The sequence below is a fragment of the Acomys russatus genome, chromosome 28 (genome assembly GCF_903995435.1).
Source record: "Acomys russatus chromosome 28, mAcoRus1.1, whole genome shotgun sequence".
NCBI classification, from domain to species: domain Eukaryota; kingdom Metazoa; phylum Chordata; class Mammalia; order Rodentia; family Muridae; genus Acomys; species Acomys russatus.
Window position 1 is genome coordinate 36,007,350 of NC_067164.1, and position 27,809 is coordinate 36,035,158.

The 27,809-nt window shown below is 53.6% G+C and overlaps 2 protein-coding genes across 3 annotated transcripts; one reads left to right on the plus strand and one right to left on the minus strand.

Moving 5' to 3' along the window:
- Positions 1-792: 792 nt before the first annotated feature.
- Stat6 (signal transducer and activator of transcription 6) lies at positions 793-19,937 on the plus strand. The gene is made up of 22 exons (XM_051170272.1): positions 793-1,147; positions 5,326-5,462; positions 6,006-6,144; positions 6,382-6,465; positions 9,052-9,190; positions 9,303-9,355; positions 9,503-9,651; positions 10,534-10,665; positions 10,782-10,970; positions 11,783-11,870; positions 12,006-12,128; positions 14,930-15,022; positions 15,300-15,506; positions 16,850-16,944; positions 17,034-17,170; positions 17,513-17,659; positions 17,854-17,917; positions 17,994-18,098; positions 18,299-18,382; positions 19,117-19,182; positions 19,292-19,420; positions 19,504-19,937. The coding sequence occupies exons 2-22, from the start codon at positions 5,347-5,349 to the stop codon at positions 19,691-19,693; spliced, it is 2,529 nt and encodes an 842-aa protein (XP_051026229.1). The 5' UTR covers positions 793-1,147; positions 5,326-5,346; the 3' UTR covers positions 19,694-19,937.
- Positions 19,938-20,833: 896 nt separating this feature from the next.
- On the minus strand, positions 20,834-26,548 carry Nab2 (NGFI-A binding protein 2). 2 transcript variants are annotated; one of them, XM_051170457.1, is made up of 7 exons: positions 26,197-26,548; positions 23,971-24,844; positions 23,427-23,560; positions 23,081-23,132; positions 22,865-22,994; positions 22,472-22,663; positions 20,834-21,497 (listed from the first exon to the last, which is right to left on the minus strand). In XM_051170457.1, the coding sequence occupies exons 1-7, from the start codon at positions 26,277-26,279 to the stop codon at positions 21,388-21,390; spliced, it is 1,575 nt and encodes a 524-aa protein (XP_051026414.1). In that variant the 5' UTR covers positions 26,280-26,548; the 3' UTR covers positions 20,834-21,387. The 2 variants fall into 2 exon arrangements, with proteins under 2 accessions (XP_051026414.1, XP_051026413.1); XM_051170456.1 differs by lacking the exon at positions 22,472-22,663 and having other exon boundaries at positions 26,197-26,412.
- Positions 26,549-27,809: the final 1,261 nt, after the last annotated feature.

The following is a 27,809-nucleotide window of genomic DNA, read 5'->3' on the forward strand; positions in this document are numbered from 1 at the left end:
CAGCCACCATCCTTTCACACACTCCTTGACTACAAGTTTGGTTCTTTTGCTATCCTCCCTAGAAAAAAGAACGATAGAAAATTCCTCTTATGTTGGTTGACTCAGAAGCTGAGCAAGGAGTGTGTGTGTGTGTGTGTGTGTGCAGAGAGGGGGGAGGGAAACAGAGAGGGGGCGATATGTGTGTGTGGTCTTGTGGCTAGGGAAATTGTACATATTTGTTTTTGGGGTGTGTCTCAAGTGTTTACCCCAGAAACAGATAGGAAGGGTGCCAAGATTGCGCAACTTATTGGGGTTCAAACTTGGCCCCCTGTAAATCTTCTGGCAGCCCTCAGTGACTATCACTAGGGTCTGAGGCACGGTGTGGACCCCTCTTCCTCCAAGTCACACCCCCCCCTCCCCGAGTCTTCCAGGATTCTGAGCTAAGGTTTCCCCTCCCCCACTTCCTCCCCACAGCATCACGAGACCTCTAAGGCGTTCCCGCCTAGGAAGGAGGTGAACCTAGTTCCGCGGGGCCTCAGGCTCCCAGCGGCCTTTCAGGGTCCTCCACTGGAGGGAGCGCACAGCCCAGTGGGATCAGATGCCCCAGAGCACAGTCCCTGGGGCGGGGGCGGCAACCTCTGGCCCGGAGAAAGTTTGTGTGGTAGCTAGATAGCTTGGGTTGGCACGTCTCTCCCAGCTATTAGATGGCTTTCCGGAGAAAAATGGATCACTGCTAAAGGGACTGGAGTAAGTGAGGGTCAGCCTTCGTCCAGAGTGGCTCAGTGGAGCTCCAGCTTTGCCCTCTCCACGGAGGCGTGCTTCCCCACCGGACACAGGAGGCATACATATATGTTCACCCCACTTTCTTCCTCTTCCTCCTCCAGCCCACTTTCTCTTCTCTTGTGTCGTCAGAGCTCCAGGGAGGGACCTGGGCAGACAGAGAAGCCGGAAACAGCAGGCCGGGGCAGTCAGGGTTTACAGTGAAGAGGAAGGCCGGGAGACGAGTGTGTGCGTGTTTGTGTGTGTGGTGTGTTTGTGTACGTGTGTGATGTGTGTGCGCACACTCAGTTTTTAGGGCCAGCCAAGAACCCGCTGGACAGAGCTACAGACCCATGGGGCCTGGCAGTGCCCGCTGACAGAGGGAGAAGATAGCAGCGGGGCTGCCGAGGTGAGGGGGGTGTCTGCGGGTAGGAAGATGGGGGGCCTTTCGCTAAATGTGAGGGGTGGATTTTCGGGGCCGCTTGGGATCCTCCCCTGGGCGGGGCGGTTGGTTGGTCCCCTGAAAATTGTTTCAGCTGGTGTTAGTAGCTGATGGCACTGGGGTTTGGCAGTTTCCAACTTTAGAAGGACTCGGGTGGGTACAGGCCTCCACGACTCCCCTCCCAACTCGTCACGTCACTTTCCCCAACCCTCAGCCCTGAGCCTCCTGGGACTTGGAAAGTCGCGGGGCAGAGGGGAAGAAGGGTCCTCTGGGTTGGGGGACGTGGCTGCCCCTCCCTAGAAGTTGATGTTCCAGGACCCCCTCCCCCGCCCCGCAAATCTGTCCAAGCCCTAGCTGTTGCCCGCTAAATGTTTCTGTTCAGGGTGTGGCAGGAGCGTGATCGAGACCCAGTTGTAGAGACCTCATGGTGCCCCAGAGGAGGGGGACTTTCCCCCCTCTGCTTACTTAGCTGCTGTAAACGCTGAGATTTCCCCGTGGGAGGGCGGCTGCCTGGGGGTTAACCCTCCTCGTGCTGGCCTGGCTCCACCTCCTCTCTACCTTTCCCGCCCCTACCCCATTCTCACCCCCCTCCGCCCCGCCCCCACCACAGCCTTGTACACACATTGGGCAACTCATTGGAGCCCTTGACTTTTGATATTGGGGTCCCACTCGGAATTCGGGGGAAGAGGGGATAGGACATGAGCCACCAAGCTTAGGAAGAAGCTTCTGGGCTGCCGGGCTTCCCCTGTGGCAGGGAGGGGGAGTCTGGAAGGGAGCGCTGGCCCCGCCTCTTGCTGTGTGGCTCCACCTTCGCTTCTTCGTTTCCCAGGGGGCTGAACACAAATGGTGTCGCGTCTTGGCCCGACCTATCGACCCAGCACCGTTACCGGGTGCACGGGGGTAGAAAATGGTTTTATGGTGTCTGGGGAGGGAGGGGGATGAGATTTGAGTCACTTTGCCAAGGAGATTTAGAGGAAATGGGACCTGCTCGTGGCTTGGAGGTCCCCAGTCCCCTGTAGGGTTAAGGATTAGGCCAAAGGTCTGGAATCTGAGCACGCTGGAGACTGGGAGGAAGAAGGAAAAAGAATCCTCCCTAGGATTTGAAAATAAGCCGAATGTGACTCCTCACGGTGCCCCACCCAAAGGGGTAGACAGTTCTAGAGGACCCTGGAGCAAGAGGCGAGGGCTTTGCCTTTAGGATAAAGAAGAGCTCAGGGACCAGGAGAGAGCAAGGCAAGATGGCTAGCGGGGCAGGACTGTAAAGAGCCTCTACCTGGGAGTTCTGGGGGAGTCAAGAGAGATGGGGGACACCCAGGGAGATTCCACTCCACTCTCTCCCTCCCTGTCTTTGAGAGGACGTTATAGGAAATGCAAGCTGAGGCCCCTTGGGAAACCACTGATCTGTCCAGCCCCTGAGAAAGGAGGTAGCCTATGATTTTCCATGATTTTTCAGTCCAGGCTGGTCAGTCCTGGGCTGCTCTGGTCTCTCTTCCCTTTGCCTGTCTCCTCTCCTCCTGCCCTCTCTATTTCCTTCAGGAAGGAATCCTAGCAGCACAGTGTATGTAGGAGTGACCACTGTGCTATGAAGACTCAGAGACCAGTTACCAGCTCCATGCCCAACGGCCAATGAGCAAGATAAATAACCTCCCAAACCTTAGTGTCTTCATCCAGGAAAGGGGGTAATGGCATATTAAAACAGGGCTGGAGAGATGGCTCAGTGGTTAGGGGCACTGGCTGCTCTCCCCAAAGAACCTGGCTTTAATCGCCACACATACCTGGCAGCTCACAACTGTTTATGAGGCCCCGGGCTTGGCCATAGTAACACATGCGCGTGCGAACACACACACACACTCACACACAGTTGTGGGGTTCCAATGAGCTAATGTGTTGAAGATGAAATATCTATGGAACAATGCATGATAATTAGTAGACATTCCCGCTAATTATCTAGCTTGGGGATGTTTGCAGCATTGGGCACTGAATTTAGAGAGGCAGGCACCTGCCACTAAAGTATCTTTCAAATTGCCTCACGGGGGGTCTCAGAAGTTTGACACTTTTTAGGTCAGGAGGCAGGGACAGAGGAAGTAGATCCAGTGGAATTCCTGCCATCCATGCCCGCCCTCAACAGCTCCTGCAGCTTTGCACACACACACACACACACACACACACACACACACACACACATACACACACATCTGTACACACACGTATACACACTCACACACACATACATACACACAATCACACACATACATACACACATATACACAAACATCCATATACACACATACATACACGCACACTCACACACATACAAACACACATATATATACACACACATACACACATATACACACGTATATACACACACATACATACACACACACTCACACACATACAAACACACATATATACACACACACACATACATACATACATACATACACACACATACACACGTATATACACACACATTTGTACACACACATACACACACACACACTATACACACACACACATACCCCTAAGGTATGGCTCTCCATGGTTTTAGTTACCTGCAGTAACTCAAACCCTGAGAACATGAAATAGAAAATCCCAGAAACAGCAACACATGACTTTTAAACAACGTTATTACAGTATGTTGTATAAGTTATTTTGTTGTTGTTGTTGTTAATCTCTTTGTGTGCCCAACTTATGTATTTTGCATAGATATATATGGGAGAAAATATAATAGGTGCCAGGGTAGATGCTGCACGATATTTCAGGACCTATCCATGGTCCTGGGTATCCAAATGACGTATTTGTTTTGGTTTCTGGTTTTTCGAGGCAGGGTTTCTCTGTGTAGCCCTGGCTGTCCTCCAGTTGCTTTGTAGGACAGGCCGGCCTCAGACTCACAGAGATCTGCCTGCCTCTGCCTCTCTGAGTGCTGGGATTACAGGCAGGCACCACCATGCCCAGCTCCAAATGATGTCTGGAGTGTCCTTTTCAGACACCGTCACATGGATTGAAAACTAAAATTGTAGTCTCCTGTGGTGGTGGATGACTGTAGCACTTGGGAAGTGGAGACAAAAGTTCAAGGCTGACCTGTTGTGGTGGCGCACGCCTTTAATCCCAGCAGGCAGGAGATAGACGTAGGTGGATTTCTCTGAGTTCGAGGCCAGCCTAAGCTACATAGGAGTACCTCTGATGTATTCAGAGCACTTGCTAAGCACATAAAAGCCCCTGGGTTTGCTCACAGAACCACTAAAAATTCAAATTGTTTAGTGTTTTCAGCTGTTTAGAAAGAACAAAGGCCTGGTGGCACAGACCTGCTCCTGCTCCTTAAGAGGCTGAGATGAGCCAGGCGGTGGTGGCGCACACCTTTAATCCCAGCATTTGGGAGGCAGAGGCACTCGGATCACTATGCGTTCTAGGCTAGCCTGGTCTACAAAAGTGAGTCCAGGACAGTCAAGGCTACACAGAGAAACCCTGTCTTGAAAAACCAAAAAACCAACCAACCAAACAAAGAGACTGAGATGAAATGGTGGGTCCCTTGGGCTCAGGAGTTCAAGGACAACCTGGCCAACACAGCCAACATAATGCCCTAAAACAAAAAATGTAGGAGATGCCCTATTCCTTCAGCCCTCTTTTTCATGATAAGAAGAGCAAAGTCTGCGGAATGCAGTCTTTATAACTCCCCAGACCCTGACTGTGTTCTGAGCCATAGTGGAAATGGCCATTCTTCACTGAGCTGCTCCTTCTCTTCTGCCTCGTGTCCTCTTGTCACCCCACTTTGCTGCCTATAGCTTCAGCTTGTTCATGTCTGCCACTGAAGGTATTGCCCTGTTCTGGGCATTGGCCAAGGGAGCCTATGGCTTAGGTTGCCATGCAGTGCGTATGATCAAATGATGGGGGGGGAGGGGGGCGGGAAGGAAGCTGTCACAGAAGAAGACTGGTGGCACCCCGCATCGTAAGACAACTCTCTGGGACTTTAGCTTGAGCCATGAGAAACAAGAAAGAATCTGAAGCTATGAAAAGATTGAACGTTCTAGCAAGACTGAAGGAAGGTCTCAGCAGGACCACGTATGCGGAAGAACTTCGGCTGCCCCAGAAGCTAGGTACAATTTCTCGGGAGCCTCTTTTATGATCTTGCTCTTCTTTCCCAGGCACCCTGCACACCCCAGATCATGTCTCTGTGGGGTCTGGTTTCCAAGATGCCCCCAGAAAAACTGCAAAGGCTTTACGTTGACTTTCCCCAGCACCTACGGCATCTCCTGGCTGACTGGCTGGAGAGCCAGCCCTGGTGAGTCTCGCTGCTCTGTGTCTTCCCTCATGTATTGCCCCTCTTTTTGGAGCCCTTCCAGCTAGTAGAATTCAGAATTGAGGGCCTGCTGGGTGTGGTGGCGCATGCCTTTAACCCCAGCACTTGGGAGGCAGAGGCAGGCGGATCACTGTGAGTTGGAGGCCAGCCTGGTCTACACAGCAAGTCTAGGACACCCAAGGCTACACAGAGAATCCCTGTCTTGAAAAACCAAAGAAACAAAACAAAACAGAATTGAGGGCTTGTTGTGTGTATGCAATGGCCTAGGCAGGCCACACATGCCAACAAGTGGACGGTCTACGTCTTAACGAGGCTGAGCCAAGAAGGGAGGTCAAGGCTGGGGCAGAAGCAATTCCTTTTACAAGCCAGCAGAGTGTGGGGCAGGAGGCACCGGTTAGGGTAGTGGCTGCAGTGAGCCATTGAGAGAGGAAGGAAGGGGAAAAGAACCATTGGCGGCTGAGTTGAGGCTCAGAAGCATTAAGGAAGCCCTGGCCTGAGGTGTCCTTATTCCCACTGTCCCCACAGGGAGTTCCTGGTTGGTTCAGATGCCTTCTGCTACAACATGGCTAGTGCTCTGCTTTCGGCCACCGTCCAGCGTCTTCAGGCCTCTGCAGGAGAGCAGGGGAAAGGAAGTGCCATTTTGCAACATATCAACACCTTGGAGGTGGGGATAGAGGGGGAGGGGAAAAGATCCTGGGTCGGGTGAAGAGGATTGGTCGGGTGGTATTCCTGTGGTTAGGTGCTAGCTGGCATGCAAATCGGTTTTTAAAGTGTGCAAATGTATGAAACTTGACAGTCTATGGTTATGCTCTCGGACAGTGTATACACAAATTGGGGCAAGGAGTTGGGGGGCGGGAGGGGCAAGAGTGAGGCTAACTGCTGATCACTTTCAATTCTACAGAGCATGTGTCAGAGGGACCCCCTGAAGCTGGTAGCCACCATCAGACAAATACTTCAAGGGGAGAAAAAAGCCGTTATAGAAGAGGTACTGTGATACCCCACTTCCCGTTTGTGTCACTCAGGGCTCTGTGGAGGAACAGAACTTGCACAATGAATATATATGAAGATATTTATATACGGGATTTATTAGAGTGACTTACGGGCTGTGGTCCAGCCACTCCAACAATGGCTGTCTGCTAAACAGAGAGTCCAGGAATCTAGTAGTTGCTCGGTACATGAGGCTGGATGTCTCAGCTGGTCTTTAGTTCTCCACTGAAGGAATGCATTGGCTAGTGGGAGCAAGCCAACAAAGAGGGCACGCTTCCTCCTTCCCTGCCCTTTATGTAGTAGGCTTCAATCAGATTAGAGGTGGGTCTTTCCTAATACCAGCACTGGGGAGGCAGAGGCAGGCAGATCACTGAGTTCAAGGCCAGCCTGGCTGCAAAGAGAGTTCCAGGACAGCCAGGGTTAGACAGAAAAACCTCATCTTGAAAAACAAAAACAAGCCAAGGATACACAGAGAAACCCTGTCTCCAAAAACCAAAAAACCAAAACCAACCAAACAAACAAACAAACAAAAAAAACCCAACCAACAACAACAACAAAAAACAAAACAAACAAAAAGGTGTATCTTCCCACCTCAAAAATCAGGAGTAGATGTGTCTTCCCACCTGAAATGATTTAACTAAGAAAAAAGTCCCTCACCTTTGTGCCCCACAACCGTTTGGGTTTTAGTTACTTCCGGATGTAGTCCAGTTGACCGCCAAGAATGGCCACCACAGGTCCACAGCTTGTCAGCTTGACACTCCATCATATCTCTTCAGATCATGCTTAATTTCCTCATGAAAACAACAATGAAGTCATAACTACGCCTAACATGATATAACTGTGCCATGTACAATCACAGACACATTATATGCCTAAAATAGGTAGCAATGTCCCTTGAGGAACATTCTTTGGTATCTCAAATTTAAACATTATAACCACTGATAGCCTCTTAATTTATATTACAATAATGATAAAGCAATTGAGGGAAGAAAACACAAATGTCTGTACAAACACATTATTAACAAAATATGACAGAATAATTAATGTCAATTAGAATCTTCATTTCTGCAACTTGGTCACATGGCCTTAGCTGGTATTTATTTGTTTGTTTCTAATAATTTATTTTTATTTTATATGCACTGGTGTTTTGCCTGCATGTATGACTGTATAAGGGTGTTGCTTCTCCTGACACTGGAGTTACAAAAGTTGCGAGCCACCATGTGGGTGCTGGGGGCTGAACCCTGTTCCTTTGGAGGAACAGCCAATGCTCTTAACCACTGTGCCTTCTCTCCAGCCCCTTCGCTGGTGTTTATAACCACCTTCCTTTACTACCCATACTGGCTTTCCTTCACCTTAGCCATCACCTCAGCAGGTCTTGGATTTTCCCCTGGAGGACTGACCCATATCTTCATTCCTGAGGGATCCTCTTTGTCCTGCCTGGGTTAGGCAGCACCGAGAGACGCCCTAAAGCAGGGGTTCTCAACCTGTGGCTTGTGACCATAGGAGAACACATTATTTCTGGTGGCCTTAGAAAATGAGACACTGGCTCAGGAACAAAATTACAGTTTTGAAGTAGCAATGGAAATAAATGTATGCTTGGGGTTCCTGAGACTGTCAGAAATATGTGTTTTGTGATGGTCACGAATCGCTCCACTCCAGAGGTAACCTCCATAACCTCCATAGTGGAGAGGCAATCCAGACTCCTCTTGGCAATCTGGATCAGCCATCCCTGCTGACATTCTCTTAGCCTGATGGCTCAAAGGCATAGAAGCCCAAAGTGGTGGGGGAAGTCAGGGCTTCCGGCCCAGTGAATGCTTGCTGTGGCTCCTGGCAGGAACGCTCCCCTTTCTGAAACCAAAACTTCTAGGCCAACAGAACTTAATGGTGCAGGAACAGGAAGCAAAACCTTTCCTAGTAGGGTCACTAGGGGTGAGAGTGAGTGGCGCCATCCCCTTTCTACCCCTTGGTTCTTAGCCCTGTGGATCCTAGCCCAAGCCATGAAAACCTAGGAAGAATTTAAACTTAGAACTCAGTGGTCACTGGGCGTGGTGGTGCTCATCTTTAATCTCAGCAGTCAGGAGGCAGAGGCAGGCAGATCGCTGTGAGTTCGAGGCCAGCCTGGTCTACAAAGCAAGTCTAGGACAGCCAAGGCTACACAGGGAAACCCTGTCTCAAAAAACCAAAACCAAAACCAAAAACAGAACTCAGTGGTCCAGACCCAGGGTAGCTGGAAGAAGTTCCTGGGGTTAGAGTGGACCTCAAACCACGTTTAGGGAGGCTTCAGGCAGACCGAGGGTTAAGGAACTAGTCCTACCAGGAGAAAGGTCTTATGCTGAGGAAGTTCCAAAAGGTTTGGGAAACCAGTAAAGTATACTGGTCCATGCTTTTCTGTGGAAAGGTCAAGGTGCCTCGGCCTTTCAAGTGCTAGAATTATAGTGTTAGTCACCATTCCTGCTTTGTGTTGGGTGATGACACTTTCCCAGAAGCCCTTGGTGCCTCAGGGACTCCATGTGGGGAGAGGCTGAGCTGAGCTCTCCCCACAGGGAAGCGACTCATCTCTTGGTATCTGCTCCTCCTTGTGCAGTTCCATCACCTGCCAGGGCCCTTCCATCGGAAGCAGGAAGAACTAAAGTTTACTACGGCCCTCGGAAGGCTTCAGCACCGGACAAGGGAGGCCCGCCTTCTCCGAGAATCTCTGCAGCAAGGAACCAAGGCTGGACAAGGTGGGGTCTGGGGCCTGGACTCCAGCACGTTTTTTGGGAAGTGTTTAGAAGTGGTCTTTTCTTGGACCTCTGCCGTTCTTTTTACACCCCTGATTTCTGCCCTTGCCCTCAGTGTCTCTCCACAGCCTGATAAAAACTCCTGCCAATGGCACTGGGCCAAGTGAGGTGAGTAGTGACTGAGTTCCAAGGAAGCTGGAAGGGTGGAGCTGACAGGCACAACTAATGGCGGGTTCCTGGGGAAGAGGCCTGCTCCCAGGAGTCCCAGGGAGAAGGTAATGTCTGGCCCTGGCTCAGGTTCCTTTCTGCTCTCAGGACCTGGTCACGATGCTGCAGGGAACCGTAGGGGACCTGGAGGCCACCCAGGCCCTAGTGCTCAAAAGGATTCAGATTTGGAAGCGGCAGCAACAGCTGGCAGGGAACGGGGCACCCTTTGAGGAGAGCCTGTCTGGGCTGCAGGATCGGTGAGGCCCAGGGACCCGGGGAGGGAGCACGCTGGAGCGGGTACCCATTGTCTCTGCAGGAAAGGGAGCATGCCTGGGGTGGGTACCGCAGTCTCTGCAGGATGGCACACAGGTGTGAGGCAGTTCCTGCAAGGCTATACACAGCTGGTCATGCAGATCCTTCACAGGTGTCACAGTTGAGAGTCAGGGTAGAGAGTCACCATCCCTTCAAGCCCAGAGGAATGGAGTGGCTGGCTTTCTTGTGTGTTTTTGTTGTTGTTGTTGTTGTTGTTTTTTGGTTTTTGGTTCTTTTTAAAGATTTATTTATTGCATATACAGTGTTCTGCCTGCATGTACACCTGCACACCAGAAGAGGGAAACATATCTCATGATAGATGGTTGTGAGCCACCATGTGGTTGCTGGGAATTGAACTCAGGACCTCTGGAAGAGCAGATGGTGCTCTTAATCACTGAGCCATCTCTCTAGCCCCTCTTGTTTGTTTTGAAGACTCAGCCTTACACTGTATGATGTCTTAGAGCTCACCGTGTAAACCAAGACTGGCCTCGAGCTCATTGCAATCCTCCTGCCTCAGCCTCTCAAGTGCTAGAATTATAGTGTTAGTCACCATTCCTGATTTGTGTTGGGTGATGACACTTTCCCAGAAGCCCTTAGTGCCTCAGGGACTCGCTGTGCAGAGAGAGGGCCCACAGGGAGTCTGGGTCCTGACAGCTCCTCATCCACAGCCAAGGCAGATCCTAGAACAGGCTTCAGCCCAGGTGCCTTGTAGCCACACCCACTACCCACCACACAATATCCTGTGTTCTCCCTGGGTTTGGGCTGAAAAAAAAAAAAAAAAAAAAAAGCCTGCAATCTGTGCTCTCTGACAACCATCCCTGCCCCAGGTGTGAAAGCCTGGTGGAAATTTATTCCCAGCTGCAGCAGGAAGTTGGGGCAGCCAGTGGGGAGCTTGACCCCAAGACACAGGCATCGCTGATGAGCCGTCTAGATGAAGTCTTGCGAGCCCTTGTGACCAGGTATCCACCACAAGGTCCTGGTCTGCTATAAGTGGACCCTAGGGGCATGAAGGGGTTAGAGTCCGTGAAGACTAGACCCAGGCCCTAACCCTGCTCTCTCCTCCTCACCCCTCCAGCTCTTTCCTGGTGGAGAAGCAGCCCCCTCAGGTTCTGAAGACACAGACTAAGTTCCAGGCTGGAGTTCGGTTCCTGCTGGGTCTGCAGTTCCTGGGGACCTCAGCCAAGCCGCCGCTGGTCAGGGCTGACATGGTGACAGAGAAACAGGCCAGAGAATTAAGCCTGCCCCAGGGACCTGGAGCCGGAGTGTAAGTGGAGTGTGTAACTGGGGTGTAGCTGGCCCTGGCTTGGAGAAGGCCCCAAGGGGTGGTGGGAGTGGGAGGAGTAAGGGGACAGGGTGGGGCTGCCTCCATAAGGGGTGGAGCCTAGGAGAAGAGACTGTAGAGTGTGGAGATGCTGACCTCTGTCTAGTTAAGATGGAAGAAGGGAAGGGAATTTGTTCAAGATGGAGAGACTTCTCTCTTAAAAACTCCAGAAGAGGGAGGCCAGCAAGATGGCACAGTGACAGTGTGGGCATGGTGGCCCATGCCTTTAATTCCAGCACTCAGGAGGCAGAAGCAGGTGAAGGGTCTCTGTGAGTTCGAGGCCAGCCTGGTCTACAAAGTGAGTCCAGGACAGCCAGGGCTGTTACACAGAGAAACCCTGTCTCGAAAAACCAAACCCAAACCCAAACCAACCAAACAAACAAACGGCATAGTGAGGCTTGCTGCAGGAGCCTGATGACAGAGATTTGATTCCTGGAACCTACCTAAAGGTAGAAAGAAAGAACTGGCTCCTAAAACCTAACCTGTTCTTTGACTGCTATACGAATGCACCGTACCATGCTTATGTACAACAACAGCAACAATGAAAATTTAAAAAAACAAAGGGCAGTGTAGCTCAGTGGTAGCTCAGGTGCTTAACATGCCAAGACTTCAATACTAGCAGGATACATACATATTCAGGGAGGTGAGGAGGGACGTGGAGAGCCAGGGCCAGTGACAGCAGTGGTCAGTACCAGTCCCTGGGGACCCAAGGTCCTCACCACAGATGGGGGTTGCTCATTCTGACTCCCCCGCAGGGAGAGCACTGGGGAGATCACTAACAACACGGTGCCCCTGGAGAACAGCATCCCCGGAAACTGCTGCTCCGCTCTGTTCAAGAACCTGGTGAGAGGAAGTAGGGTGCTGGTGTCCTCAGACTGTGTGACTCTCCCTGGGCAGGACGTGGCCCTCAAGATCTTTGCTCTCTCACTCTCTTCTGCTCTCCCTCATTCTCGCCCCCTCCCCTGCCCCGCCCCCCAGCTCCTGAAGAAAATCAAGCGCTGTGAGAGGAAGGGCACGGAGTCCGTCACGGAGGAAAAGTGTGCTGTGCTTTTCTCTACCAGCTTCACACTGGGCCCCAACAAACTCGTGATCCGGCTTCAGGTGAGTGCTGACCCCAGCTCTGCTGCACATTGGGGACCCAGGGAACCCCCTCCTCCTGACTAGGATAATACAGTGGGGCCAGGAAGAGCGGAGAGGAACAAAGCCTGGAGGGCACGTCCAGGAAATAGTGTGTGTAGCAAGCAAGGTTTGTTGTTGTTTTGTTTCTGTTCCCTTGTTTGAGGCAGGGTCTCGAGGTGTAATTCTCGCTGGCTTTCAAGGCTTTTCCTTTAAATGCTGTGATTGTCATTGTGCAGAGAGCGCATGTGTCACAGCTTTCGCCAGGCTTGTGCTGCTCCCCACTGAGCCGTCTTACTTACTGACCCTCAAACTCTTTTTCTCACTTTGTTCCTCTCCTCATGTCTCCTCCCCTCCCACTCCTCCCCTCCCCTCTCCTCTTTCTTTAACATAGAGTCTGTGGTTGTGTGTTGGGTGGCTGGTTTGGCCTGCCTTTCTGTACTCGGGTTTAAGGGTGTCTACAACTCCGAGAGCTGGAAAGGTATCCCAACTCTGAGGTAGGACAGTATCCTGAGGCACTGGAGCCCAGGAACCTCACAGCTCTGAGAGGAGGCCTCAACAGAGATGACGCAGCTCCCAGGAAAGGGTTACCCCAACACCTGAGGAGCTGAGGGGCCTAGGACCCTGAGCTCTACTCTTTCTTCATTATCTCTTCTCCTCCTCCTTCTGATGAGAGAGTCACAGCAGGCAGATAAATCTCTTAAAAGAGATTTAGTGGAAGGACAAATCCAGGAGAAGAGGGATGAAGCCAGGAGCAGCTGCCTCTGCTCCGGGGAGGAGACAAGGCAGAACTGGGCCGACTCAGCCTATATATAGAGTCTCTAAGGGGGCGGAGCTTTCTGGGGCATTTCCTGAGTGTGGATTGGTGGAATTTCAAGCCTGCTGGGGGACACTCAGAGATTGGTGGGATTTTGTCTAGACTTCTCATCCCAAATTAGCGTAATCAGGGATAAATCCAACTGAGGGGGGTGGGGTGGAGGTGGCTGGAGATGGCAGTTACAGAGGTCTGGTGTTGGCGGGGCTGCTAGAGCTTTCTCAGGCAGGGGTGGGGCCAATTTTCTACTTTGAGGGGTAATAAAGTTTACAATGTGTCCATTGTGAAGACTAAAGCAGGAAAGGTTGTCGTCTTGTCAGCATGGACAGTTCCCATGGCAGCCGGCAGCAGGCTTTCTGAGGCAGTAAAAGTGTCCAGTTTTCAATGGGCAGTCGGCTGAAGCAGGAATAGCCACCGTAAACAGCTCCTGCTGAGGTGCTGAAAGGAGCCGCCATTTTGTCTCCACAGCTCCCTAACGTGGGAAGGAGGGGCTGATTGCCCTGAGGGGAAGAGGACTGGCACTGAGCCGCTTCAAAGTTTAGTGAAGGATGCTGCTGCTTAAGGGCTCTTGGGTGTAGTGATAGTGTTAGGCTATCTGGGCCAAAGGAGGTGGGGGGCAGTGGGCTCCCCTCAGCTTGGAGAAGGTATTCTGTCACACACAGGGTTGGGGGTGATAGTGGTAGTGTTAGGCAGGGAAAAAATCCCGAAATGAATGTGTGTGTGTGTGTGTGTGCGCGCGCGCGTGCACGCGCAAGTGTAAGTGTGGCAATGGCCAAAGTCGGCAGTGGCAGTAGCCCTATAGAGTCTTCTTTCTGTAGCCCAGGCTGGCATTAAATTCAAGTGCTTGCCTCAGCTCCTAAGCGCTAGGGATTATAGGTCTATACCACCCCTCCCCCACCTCTCTAACTTATCAAGAACTTCATATACATCAGGAGACCAGGGCACATGCACGCACGCACGCGCGTGCACACACACACACACACACACAGAGGCACGCACACCAAGAACTTTTTATAGAACAAGGCACTGTTTCTAGTGATATGCAAGCACACAGTCTGATGATTTTATCTTAGTTACGGTTACTATTACTGTGATAAAGACCACGGCAAACGCAACTTGGAGAGAAGAAGGTTTATTACAACTTACTGTTCCAGGTAACGTCCATCACTGCGTACAGTCAGGGCAGGAACCTGGAGGCAGGAGCTGAAGTAGAGGCCATGGAGGGGTGCTGTTTTACTGGCTCGCTCCTCTTGGCTTGCTGGCCTGCTTACTTATACCAGGGCCAGCAGCCCATGGATGGCCCCACCCACAATGGGCTAGGCCCCTCCCCCTCAATCACTAATCAAGAAAATGGTCCACAGGCTTGCTTGCCTGTAGCCCAGTGATTTTTCTCAACTGTGGTTCCCTCCACTCAGATAACTCTCTAGCTTGTGTCAACAAAAAAACCAACCAGGGCATGTCTCTAGATAACACTATAAGACAGGTCCTGTTGCTGGCCGTCGTGGCGCAAGCCTTTAATCCCAGCACTCGGGAGGCAGAGACAGGGGCATCTCTGTGAGTTCAAGGCCAGCCTGGTCTACAAAGTGAGTCCAGGACAGCCAAGGCTACACAGAGGAACAGCCCTGTCTCAAAAACCAAACCAAACCAAACCAAAACAAAAAACAACAAACAAAACAATAGAAAGATAGGTACTATTTATACCCTCTGTTTACAGATGTGGCATTGGGTTGTAGAATAGACCCAGTAGCTTGCCCAGGCATTGGAAATGGAATTGGAGCCTGGACGTCCAACTTTGTAGCACTGACTTGTAACAGTTTCTCTACCTCAGCACCCTCCTTGCACCTCAGAATGTCTAGTGATGTAACACCAACCTTTAGCCATGTCCTGCAAGCTGATGATGCTGGCGTAACACCCAGTTCTCTGAGGACACTTCTGATTCCACTAAGGAGGAACTTCTCTCCTTGCCCCTTAGGCCCTGTCTCTGCCCTTGGTGGTCATCGTCCATGGCAACCAAGACAATAATGCCAAAGCCACGATCCTGTGGGACAATGCCTTCTCTGAGATGGTAAGGAAAGACCCAGAGTGGGAGATAGGGGCAGGGTAGGTTCTTATGCAGGAAAATGGGTGAGGGGGCTGCCCTGGCTGGTGGGTGGCAGGCGTGTTCCAATGTCTTTCTTGTGAGTCTGCCTCTTTGCTTCTCACGGCTGTCCATGCTAGCACTAACAATTGTCATATCCTGTGGCACCACAAAATATCTGTGTTTGTGAGGCAGCTCAGAGAGTTGGGCAGAACCAAAGCCACCGGAGGAAGACTGGCCAGGCTCTCTCTCCTTCTTTACCCAGGACCGCGTGCCCTTTGTGGTAGCTGAGCGAGTGCCCTGGGAGAAAATGTGTGAAACTCTGAATCTCAAGTTCATGGCTGAGGTGGGGACCAGCCGGGGACTGCTACCAGAACATTTTCTGTTCCTGGCCCAGAAGATCTTTAATGACAACAGCCTTAGCATGGAGGCCTTCCAGCACCGCTGCGTGTCCTGGTCACAGTTCAACAAGGTCATTTCCGTGTTCTTTGGATTCCCCCCCTTCCCGCCCCCCCCCAGCTCTTCTCCTTTGGGACACTCAAGAGCTCCCTGGCCTCTGCCCAGGGATAGACTTTTAGGGTCTTCACAGAGCCCTGTTCCCTGCCCCCCCCCATCATATTGTGGCCCAGAGAGAAAGCTCTTCCACTCTGCCGCATTCTCTGGCATCCCTCAGTCTTGGTCTGGGGGACCTGTCCTTTTGTATTTACAGGTGGTTTCTATGATTACTCAGGCTGTGTGCAAACAGAGCTCTCTGACTCAAAAATTGACTTTGACCCATTAGAAAATAGTCTATTGCAAAATCTGGGTGAAGTCACACAAGACTATGTGGGACCAGACTGCCGCCGCGTGCTGATGCTTACTGCACACAAGGCACGCTTTCACACTTTACGTGTGCTACCTCCCCTAGTCCTTCTGACATCCCTTTCAGGCAGGTGTTACTTGTGTCTCTTTCACAGATGACAAGCTTGTGCTTAGAGAGGTCCTATTGTTTGTCTTAGTGCCACAGCAAGGGAGTGACACTACTAAGGCCCCCAGATTTCATTTTGCTTTTGAGATAGGGCTTACTATGTAGCTCAGGCTGTCCCTAAACTCACTCTATAGCCCAGGCTGGCCTAGATCTCAAGATGCTCCAACCTTAGTCTCCTAGGTACAGAAATTTACAGGAGTGAGCCACCGTGCCCAGCAGGAGCCCTGTATTTCTGACTTATCAGCTACTGTATTTTTCAGTCTCTAAAATGAGGTAGCTCAGGACTGAATCGGTTATAAGACCAGGAAATGAGAGCTCATGTGTCTGCCCTTGGTCATCATGCATAGCCACCAGATGCTAAGGCTTCCACTTGAGGTCTTTCCTCTTACAAACAAACAAACAAAACGCATGTGGGGGAGAAGCTCCCGTGACCAGAGAATGCATTACTGAAGAGAACAGGACCTTAGGACGATTGCCTTCCTCTGGTATGGACCTTTGCCAGGCCCCCATTGAGGGCAGTGTTTTAGCACAGTGATGATGGAGGAGCTCCCACGCTAGGCCACTGACTTAAATCTCCACCCTGTCCTTCACCAGCAGTGTGGACCTAAGGAGGTCATTTACCTTTCTGGGTTTCATTGTTATCATTACTACGTTATAGCCAGAATGATCGAATAAATTAAAATACAGAAAAGCCCGAAGGGAGTGCCAAATGTGGTCATGGTAAGTGGTTGCCAGTGATAGGCCTTAGGTCCTCCTTGGTCCTCCCTCATTGACTCCCACACTCTCACAGCTCTGTGTTTGCTCCAGCTCCCCTTCCCTACTCACCTCTGCACTCCTCCACCCTTCAGGAGATCCTGCTGGGCCGTGGCTTCACGTTTTGGCAGTGGTTTGATGGTGTTCTGGACCTCACTAAACGCTGTCTCCGTAGCTACTGGTCAGACCGGTAAGTCCCTGCCCCAGGAGGCCATGACTCCCCGTCCGTCCGCAAGCACGCAGTGCCCACAGCCATGCCTTCTCCTTCACCCTGACCAGGCTGATCATTGGCTTCATTAGCAAGCAGTACGTCACTAGCCTTCTCCTCAACGAGCCGGATGGGACCTTCCTCCTCCGCTTTAGTGACTCGGAGATTGGGGGCATCACCATTGCCCATGTCATCCGGGGTCAAGATGGTGAGTCATCACAACCGGCCCTCTGACTCCATGCTGTGATCTCTTGGGTTTCTGGGAGGGTGGGGGGGGGGCGGCGGCGAAGAAATGCCCTAGCTGTCCTTGATGTCCACCCGATCTTCAGGAAGTTCTTCCTCAGGTCTGACTTCTCATCTTCCTATGGTCTCGCCTTCAACTCCCATGGCAATGGAGATCAGTGGGTCTTCATGCAAGGCTTCTGCCGTAGGCTTTCTCTCACTTGCCATGATGGATGGAGAGTGGGTTATGGGGCTGAGGGGGGCTATGGGGCTTGGGGGGAAGAGAAGTTTGGACAGAGGAGACCTTAGGCTCTCCTTCCTCTTGTAGGCTCCCCACAGATAGAGAACATCCAGCCATTTTCTGCCAAAGACCTGTCCATTCGCTCACTGGGGGACCGAATCCGTGATCTTTCTCAGCTAAAAAACCTCTACCCCAAGAAACCCAAGGATGAGGCTTTCCGGAGCCACTATAAGCGTGAGCAGGCAGCACTGATTCCTCCTGTCACCCATTTCCTCCCTGTCCCAGCTGTACCCCCCTCCCCTTTCTGCCCTCCCCCCCATCTTCCCTCCCACTTTTGTAGCCCCACCTCCGTCTGCCCATCAGCCTTCCTCCTTGCCACCTCCTTGCCTGTGGGATACTCCACAGCCCTCTTTTCCTTCCCACCACAGCTGAACAGATGGGGAAGGACCTGAGAGGCTACGTCTCAACTACTATCAAGATGACTGTGGAAAGGTGAGCGTCAGGGTTAGTGGGTGGAGACTAGGGGCCGGGTACCTGTCACTCACGGGTGCTCCCTTTCCTCCTTCAGGGACCAGCCCCTTCCTACTCCAGAGCCCCAGATGCCCGCCATGGTGTCCCCTTATGATCTTGGAATGGCCCCCGATTCCTCTATGCAGCTCAGCTCAGATATGGTGTAAGGAGCTCGAGGGACAAGGAAGGGCCTGGCCTGTGTCGGGGAGGCTTTCAACATAGCTGGCTGAGAGAGCTGGCCTTTCAGATGGAAGCAGAGAATTTTCCTTTCTTGGAGGCAGGGTGTGGGGTTATGGCAGGGGTGGGGGGTGGGGGGATAGGGGGTTGGGGGATCCTTGCATCAGAGTTGGCTTTCTTTCCCAGGTACCCTTCACAGTCTCATCCCATCCACCCATTTCAAAGCCTCCCCTTGGAGGAGTCCATCAGTGTGCTGCCAGCCTTTCAGGAGTAAGTCAGAACCTGTGCAGGATGGGGTGGGGCAGCCTCTGGTCACAAGCCCTGGGGTGGGGCGGGGCTTATGTGGGAGCAGGAGCACTCTCTCATTGTGGGAGTGATGGCTAAGACTAAGATGGCCAGGGCTTGAATTCCAGCTCTGCTGACTCCATCTAGGCTACTTATCCCCTGGCGACAATGATGCTAATGGCATTTCCCACTACAGCGCAAAGCTTATTGTGAACGTTTTAGAGCTCTTGGTGTGTGTAGCACTTATAGCAAACACCGCAAGCATAATCGCTTGCTCGCGCCTCTGAGATTTATGGTAACGTATTTGCTATCTTATTGTAGTGCTGGGGGCTGAGCACACGCCAAGTATGTGCTCCACCACTGAGCTAATCCCAGCAGCTGCTATGGCTCTTACTTATTAATCTTTTTTATCCTCACAATGGCCTAGACCTTTTTCTTCCCCAAGTACCACTCAGTTGTTCACTCAACCCTTTGACAAGAGAGTCTGCCTTCTGGGAGTTGATGTGGGGTGGACCTAGGAAACAGGGCATAGTTTGGACTAAAGAAACATTGGAATATTGGAAATTGGACACAGACACGGACACACACCATTTTACAGGGGAGAAATCTGATCTCAGAGCACAGAGAAGTTGGTTGGGAGATGCTCCTCAGTTAGGACTTGGTCTGGCAGCTTATTCCCTGTCTTACCTTTGTGAAACTCTCCCACTTCCTGCTTCCAGGCCTCACCTACAAATGCCCCCCAACATGAGTCAGATAAGCCTGCCTTTTGACCAGCCTCACCCCCAGTAAGTGACAATGCCCCCTCCTGGCCCCACCCTGTTTGTTCTTTCCTTGTCTACCCCATCCCTTCTAATTCTTTCTTGTTATCCCACCCTACCCACCCACCCCCGGCAGGGGCCTTCTGCAGTGCCGGTCCCAGGAGCATGCCGTGTCTAGCCCAGACCCCTTGCTCTGCTCAGATGTGACCATGGCAGAAGAAAGCTGCCTGACTCAACCTGTGGGACCATTCCCCCAGGGTACCTGGTGAGTGGCAGGCAGCCTGGGGGAGCGAGGGCTGGGAAGATAGGAGCCTTGTCTACCACACTGCTTTACCCTCCTCCTTGCAGGGTCAGTGAAGATCTGTTCCCTCCCCTGCTGCCTCCCACTGAACAGGACCTCACCAAGCTTCTCCTGGAGGGCCAAGGGGAGGCAGGAGGAGGACCACTGGGAGCCCAGCCCCTCCTGCAACCATCTCCTTACGGGCAATCTGGGATCTCAATGTCTCACCTGGACCTAAGGACCAATCCCAGTTGGTGACCCCAGCTGAAGAAGCCCAGAGACAGCTTCCTCTTGTCTCTATGGACCTGCTCTGGACACTTGCTCATGCAGGTGCCTCTCATGTCCAGCTGTTCCCTGGTCAGGCGGAAAGAACTGACTGGAAGGGCGCTAGGTGTACGGAGCCACTATGCTCCGTCCTTCCTATCACATCAGGGCCCCCTTTCCCAGCACTGGGAGCAGGGGGATGTTCAGGTTCTAATGTGATACAGGCCCCCGCATGCCTGCACCACGCACACACACACACGCGAGCGCGCACACACACCAGGCTGAGCAGGAGGGGGAACTATACAAGCAGAGGTTAGGACACCAACGGCTCCTGAATTGAGCCAGGGCCTGGGACACACATGCAGAAACATGTAGACACTGCCGTGCATAGAGGACATAGGCATAGAGCATTGAAACAGGTTCAGGAAACCCTGGGTGGGAGGAAAAGAACGGGTGTAGGTATATGGTTTCTGATACGCATTTTGCCTAGATTAAAAAAAAAAAATTCTCCCGAAGTTCCAAATTCTTGCCAAAACCCCAGGCCTTGTGACAGTTGAGACTGGTGTTACAAGAGCTAAGCTTGTGTGTGTAGCTGCACTGTTTACCTGAAACATGTTACTCTATAGACGTCACATTCACTGTATGACCACACAGAACATTTATCTCTGCTTTTGCTCCGCAACCTCACATATTTGAAAGCCCGAGACACTGTACAAAACGAAACAATCCAACGCTGTCGTCTGGGGAGTAGCTGTGTGCCTGTGACATGTGCCACAGCCTCGGAGACTCCATAATCCCAGTGTTCCCTACAGACCACTGTGTAGACTCCCGGGGCGCTGGGGGCCCCAACTGGTGCCTCCCCCTGTACTTCTCTGTCCACTGCCAGCTCCACTATTACATCTCACGCAATCTTTTTCCTTACTCGGGGAGGGGGGGGGGATCATGGATCCTAAGCCATAAAATAAATTTTATTCCAAAATAACAAAATAAATAATCTACTGTACACAATCTGAAAAGAAAGACACTCTAAGTGGTCGACAGGTGCTGCAGTCCTGCCGGCCTGAGGAGACCCAGGGTCCAACCCAGGCCTCTTGAGGGGGGCTGGTGGAGGGAACGGCGGGGGTGGGGTGGGGAGTGGGGTGGAGGGGCACCCTCACACACAGTGCAAGAGAGAACTGCTGGGAGGCCAGTAATGAGAGTGGGTGGGCAAACTGCAGCACTTGTTAAATTAAAGAAAACAAACTAGAAGCACAGAAAGTGGGAATGGGGAGGGGAGACCCAGTTTTCCCAGGCCCCCCAGTCTCAGAGCAGTTCTACTGTAAGCTTCCCCGGGGAAGTTCATTCCCTACGTCCACGCTGAGTCCAGCTGCTCAGAACAGTAGCCACTTGGAGAATGGGTGTGTGTGTGTGGTATGACAGAAGGAAGAGCCCCAGAAGGCTGGAGACAAAGCCCATGCCCCTGAGCCGGGTGAAGGGCGCACCTTGCACCCTCCGGTGTCCTCTGGCCAGGCCCCTGCTTGTTATTGCTTGAAGCCCCATAGTCCTGTGCCCATGGAGCAGACTGGAGGCAGAAGGGCAGCAGAAGGATCCTTTAAGGGTTGGTGACAAGAGTGCAAGGACGGAGAATGTGGGGGGTGGGGTCTAAGTGAACCAGAAGCCTGGGTCCTGGGTCTGAGACACCATCATTTTCACTGCCGGCTGGCCTCTGCCTCCATTTTGACGCTGCTCCTGCGACCCTCCACCAGAGCAGGGTGAGGTCCTGGAGCCGGGCATCGGTCCAGCAAGCCTTCCTCGAATTCTGTAGGAAAAGATCAGGTTGGTTAGAACAACGGGGAAGCCCGCTGAGCAGAAAAGCTGTTATGAGTGAGGCCAGGCACAGAAGAATGTTAAGGCAGCTTCATTTATTGAATAACTGCCTCCTGCCCACTGCGTGTGTATGGGGGTTCCATACCCGAGTGTATGCGGCACCCCCTCCTATTTTGGTTGTGTGTAGCTCTCTGTCTCTGTGTGTCTCTCTCTTTCTGTCTCGCCCGCCTCTGCTCTGCTGGAATTTCTGGTTCTGTCAGGAGCTGTGGGGGCGGCTTGGCTCTGACCTCTCCCCCTCCCCCCTTCCCCAGGCCCAGCCACCCCCTCTCATCTCTGGCGGCCTCCTCCCAGTCCTCACCCTCCCTTCAAGTGCCCCCCAGTCCCACCCCACCCCCCAGTTTTGGGTAGCCAAATCAGGGGAAACACAGGAAGCTAGACTCCCAGCTCCTCCCTCAAGAAAAGCCCCCCTCCAGTCCCCGCCCCCACTTCCCACCCACGCACAGTTTAAAAATACCAAGCCAGGGTTGGTGGCTTTGTCTGCTGCGTCACTCTCAGCCCAGCGGCTGCCCGGCCCTCTACCGGCCCACTCCTTCCCTATCCACACACAAAAGCGCCTAGCTTTGGGCTCCTCGGCATCGAAGCTGGGGAACCCTATCTCCGCAACTCCCAGTGACTCCACCCCCTGCATCAGGCAGTTCTAGCCAGGCTAACCTGGCTGCTCACCTTCATCCTTCCTTTTCTTCTCTGCTCCTTGGTCAAAGATTATCCACCTGGGTCAGACCCTCCCCATTGGAAAGAACCCAGCAGCAGCTTGCCCCTCCCCACCACCTCCTCCCCAAGGTCTGGCTAGCTTGACCCCCTTTCTACTGTTCTGACAGTTGTATCCCTCAGGTCCTAGACAACGAGGACCCACTTGTGGGCCTGAGTAGCTGGGGTGTTTAGGGACAGCACTGCTGGCTGCCTCACCTGCGAGAGGCGGCTTCGCAGGCACACAGGGGCTGAGGCGGCCCACGCGATCATGGGAGACGAGGCGGGCGAGCCGCAGCCCCTCATCCATCAGTGTCTGCTGCAGGATGTGGCGGCTCCATAGCCCATGGGCTGGCAATGCCAGGGGCAGGTCAGCAGGGGGCGGCGTCAGCCTTGGGCACGACCCCACAGCTGTGGGCATGGGCACTGGTCAGGTCAGGGGCTGCCGCCAACGGTACCCACCCTCAACCGACAGCCATTCCCACAGGCTCCTCTGCCCCCATCCAGCCAGGACCCCCAACCCTGTACCAGGCAGCTGACTCCTGGCTTGTCCTTGCAACCCAACCACCCACTCCCACCTCCCCCCAAAGCAGAGATAACTAATGTACTCACCCTGCAAGTGGCCATCTAGGCTTTCCCCAGACAGACTGGCGCTGTCCTCCTCTAGGCTAGGGCGGTATGAGGGTGCATAGGACTCAGGGCCTGGAGGAGGCTGCGGGATTTCATGACTCTGTTCTCCAACCTGTGGGTGCCCAAAATTGGGAAATGAGGCCCAGAACAAGGCAGTGGCTGGCAGAGGCTGTCTTTCCCTGCCCCCCAAAACCATACCTCTTGTTTCAGTTTCTTCAGTGGTGGGCCTCCCAATTCTTCAGAGTGAAGCCTACAGAAATGGAGAGCAAGGAAAGTGGGGTTAGGAAGGGCCCTGAAATATACAGGGCACACAATCTGGCCAGGAAGCTAGCTGAATAGGAATCTCAAGTCCCATTATTATTGTTGGGGGGGGGGGGGAGGAGCTGGGAGTAACGAGCAAGCCTCAGACAAGTTGACTTGGCAAGAGGAAGACAGGCAGGTGGGTGGAAAGCAAGCCCAGAGCTGCCTGTGCTGCAAGTGGGGGAGACATCCAACTCCTTGGCAGGATTCCAACCAAACGCAGCCCTGGGGAAGGGGTTCTCACCTGGATCCCTTTAAGGAGGACAGATAGGTGCTCTCTCGGGCAACTTGGCGGGACAGGGAGAAGAGTTCTACCCTTCGCAGTAAGAGCGTGTTGTCCCTCATGCAGAACTGGGCAGCAGCCTCATTGATGGTCAGCTGTGGCAAGAGGGACAGCCTGTGTGAACAGCCAGTTCCTCCTACTGCTGCACCCCTTCACCAAGGGAGGCCCATCCAAAGGATGCTCCTTTTAAACAATACCCAGAACCTTCCTGAGGTTAGAAGACAGAGGTGGGGACTCATAGCACAGTGTCCCTACCAAGGCCTCCTCTGCTCCTGGGAGGATGTGAACAGCACAGGGCTGAGCAGCTAGACTCCCTGCTACCTCAGCTTCCCTTTTAGTTGAGGGAGATAAAGCAGCACTTAGGGCTAGATGTGTGCGTGCGTGCGTGTGTAAGGATCTCAGGTGGTCAAAGGGAGTTGGGAGAATCCAAGAATTCTCAGAGGCAAATGGACAAATGGCCGGAGCCCCAAGATTTAAGGGCGGTCCTGAGGACACAGGTCCTCACCTCATGCAGGCTGAGCTGCTTGCCCTCCCGCCTTTTGGAATCCAAGCGGCCATAGATGATGCTGTACTTCCGGATCTCCTCCTCTTTCTGGCTGTCATTATCGTCCATCTCAAAGATGTGCCCCACACTCCGCGCCAACTTCTTGTTCAGCTTCAACAGAGATGTGACCTCTCCGGCATCACCCCTGGGGAAACTCCGGAAGATCCTCTCCACACTTTCCACCACCATGCGGACCATCTCTGGCTCCAGGCGGTCTGGACCACCCCCAGTTCCAACTGCAGCCATTCCCCCGGCCCCAGTCCCCTCGGAGACTCCTCCTCCTGCAGGTGGGGAGAAAGGGGGGGACCCAGCCTCCTCTTCTCCTCCTGCTCCAACATCCGATTCTGGAGTGCTCTGACCGGGCCAGAGCCGAGGATCCCCTGCCCCAGGACCTGCAGGAAGTGGTGATAGCTTCTCTCCAAGTTCAAGGGGGCTCTTGGGGCTAAAACTTCGGGCACTGCCAGCTTTCTCTCCCGGGCTGCCATGCCCGTTGCTCATGCTCCCTTTCCGAGTACCCGCTGTCTCGGAGATCTTGAAAAGTGGGATGCTGGAGACAGGTACGGCAGGAACTGGTTGGCTGAAGAGCCCAGGGTTGGTGGCCCATTCTCTCAGAGCTTTCTGTAGACGGCGGACATGGAGTGGTTTGGTGGCCATGCCCACGAGTGCCATGATTTCCAGGAACTCCTCCTCACCCGCCTCACACAGCTGCTGCACATCGTCCCCTCCCTGCTGGATGAAGGTCTCGTAGTAGGAAAGGAGGTTGGCCCGCTGTAGGACCCGGTACAGCTGCAGCTCACCCAGGGTTCGAGGCAGTGCCATGGTTAGGGCACTTGCCCTGAGGAGGAGGGACAGGAGAGAGGCAGTGAGTACAAGGGCCCCTGCTGGGTACCAACCCACAAGAACAAATGTCCTCTCTTTACTTCCTCCTCCCTTTTCTCCTTTGAATGCTTTCTCTGCCCAGTGCCCAAGCCTGAGCACACTGAGATCGCATTGCTCAGAGGGACAGCTATGCCCATGCCATCTCATTCCCAGAAGCACAGGCGGCCAGATGCCCTATCTACAGCTACCAGAAAACGCGCTTACCTCATCTTTTTTAAAACTTTGATCTTTCGGGTCTGGGGCAGCAGTCTTGAGCACCAAAGCCCACCAACATTTCTCTGAAATGGCTAGACCCACTTTCCCCTAAGTTACAGTGCTTACCTCTCCCACTAAACACTCAGCAGCCTTAACATTACTTCATGTAACATCCCATGCTAAAGTTAAGGTAGAATAGTAGGGGCTACTGCAGGCGGTTTTACTCCACCGGGGTAGCTGAGAGGGGTGTGGCCTCTTCCTGGAGGCTGGGGGCGCGGGGAGGGGCGTTCAGTGAACCTGGAGAACCCTGGGTCCTCTGCCCTCAGCTTTCTGGGATTAGGAATACCTTTCTGAGAATCTATCCCAACTTTCTAGGCTTCCCACTACCCTTCAGTTGCCCCCCCCCCCTTTGTGTGGTCCTTCCCACTACTCAGCAGGCCCCTCACTTCTCAGGCAATGGGGGAGGGCCTCGATTGTTCTGCTCTGGGGCCCTACTTCCTACACACTCCTCCAGTGGCAGCGTCTGTGGGCGAAAACCGCCCGGGGACTCCCGCCTACTCTTCCTTATTTTCCACCCTTCGAAAGGGGGTGCGGGAGTGGCTGAAGGCCTCTTGAGGAAGGGGCTGCACACCAGAACTACCCTCTCCCCACGCCGTAAACGGTGATTTAATGAGAACGAGACCTGAGCACACCCACTTCAAGCCCCGCATCTGCTCCCTCAACCTTCTACCGGACCTAGGGATGGTGCGCTGCCTGCTAATGACACACGGAGCCAGCTAAACGCCCCTCCCCTCGCACTGTTGACAGATTAAGTTCTGGACCTTCCCCTGGCGCTTAAGGACTTTCTTTGCAGGGGGCTCACGTGCCAGGTCATGCCCGCTGAGTAAATAAACCTGGAATGGAAAACGAGGCAGTACTCTGCCCAGGTTCATCAGGTCTTTGTTTGCGCCCAGTGTCCCCTAATTCGAATATTCACCCCCTTTCAATCAGTCTCCACCTCCCACCCCCATTCCGATCCCCCACGTCCTCTTTTCGACCTCCACCCTCCGGACCCCATTCCTGAATCCAGCTCCACCCATCCCCACTCCCTGCAACCTCCTTTTGCCCACTAACTTGAGTCTGGGTTGCGGGGTCCGGCGGGTGTTATCCCCTCTGCCAGGTGGCTGCTCCGCTGTGGGAGAGGGCGCTCTGTTCATGGACGGCCAGAGATCACCCCTGCCTCCCCTCTCCGTGCCCGGCGCCTGCTGGGCGCAGCACTTCGCCTGGCGCGCGGGGCCCGGGTCCACCGCTGTCCAGGCTCCGTCCCTCCCTCCACGTCTTCTCGCTCCGAGCCTCTGTCTATGCCTCTGCCCCCACCTCCTCGGCTGCGCTTGCCGCCTCTCCGCGCCTCCTCCCCCGCAGGACGCACGGGGAGCGAGGCCCGGCGCTGCGCTGGATGCCGGGCTGGCTGGAGGAGGGCGTGGGCAGAACCGGGGGCTGGGACAGGAGGCGGGGGGGGGCGGGGCAGGGGGGAAGAGGGGGGTGGGAGCTGAGGCCTCTGGGCCTAGGAGAGGGTGCTGCGGAGACTGGGAGGAGGAGACTTGGGGGGCGGGGGAGGTGTGGAGCAGGAGGCGGAGGCAGGGACACAAGAGTCGGGCGCCGAGTTTGGGACCGAGGTGACCGAGGCCGGGTTGTGGAGGGGGAGCTTGGGGACCCAACGGGCGGGGCAGGTCGCTCCTCGCCACCCACGCCGGATGCACAGCCGGCCCTCTCCGCGCCCACGTACCCACGTGAGCACCCCGCCGGCTACATTCCTACTCCCTGCACCACTCCTACCCCTGAGAGCTGAGAGCGCAGTTTCACAACCACGCACTAGTATGCAAAGACACAGAAGCGCACGTACGTGCACACGCGTCTAAACAACAGTAGGGACACTCGTTGCCTACACTCAGGCCGCGGCGTGCCGTTGGTGTGAATGTTAGAAGTGATCAGGGAAAAGTTGCGGAAGAGTTGGGGTGTGCAGTTTCTCTTGCTCGGCTCCCCTAGGATGTAAGCTCAAGGTAAATCTATGAGCGCAGGGCTGCGGAGGAATCTCTTCGCATCTCTTTAGTGTCTGAGCACCGTTCACTGGCCCTGAAAGTTGTAATTTGAAGAGCTGGGTCTCAGAAGCTTTGGTCCCCTCTCTCCTTGCATCTAGTCGTTGAAGTTTAAATAGGAGGCTTATACTACACTCTACTGCTTACTCGAGGGTCGGTTAGGCACGTCCGGTTTTGCTAGGTAGAGCAGGGATGGGGTGGCCAAACCCTCCTCTATTCGTGGCACCCTATTTTCTGATGACCAGGCCTTATTGCTTGGACATTTGAGTGGCCAAGCCTGGAAATGGCGGCTACCTTTTGTGGGATCACGTGTTACCGGACCTCTCTGGACAGTGTAGTGGAAGGCGAGCAAGAGGCTGGAGTAGTCTTCTTGATTGCCCACCCCCCCCCCCGCCCGGTGGAGGAACGCCTTCAAGAAGCCCAGCCCCCTCCGTTTCTTGTAGCCCCATCTGGTTCCCATTACACACGCCCACGGCTAGCAGGGCTGGGGGGGGTATTGGACACGCGGGGGTTGTGTAGGCCTTGGGGGAAAGTGAGGGTGGTAGTGGGAAGCGTGGCGGACTGACCAGAGACATGGTCCCTCTAGTTGGAAGTCTCGGCTCCGCCCCTCTGTTCCGCACTTGCGAGTGGCTTGGCCCGGCTGGGCGTAGG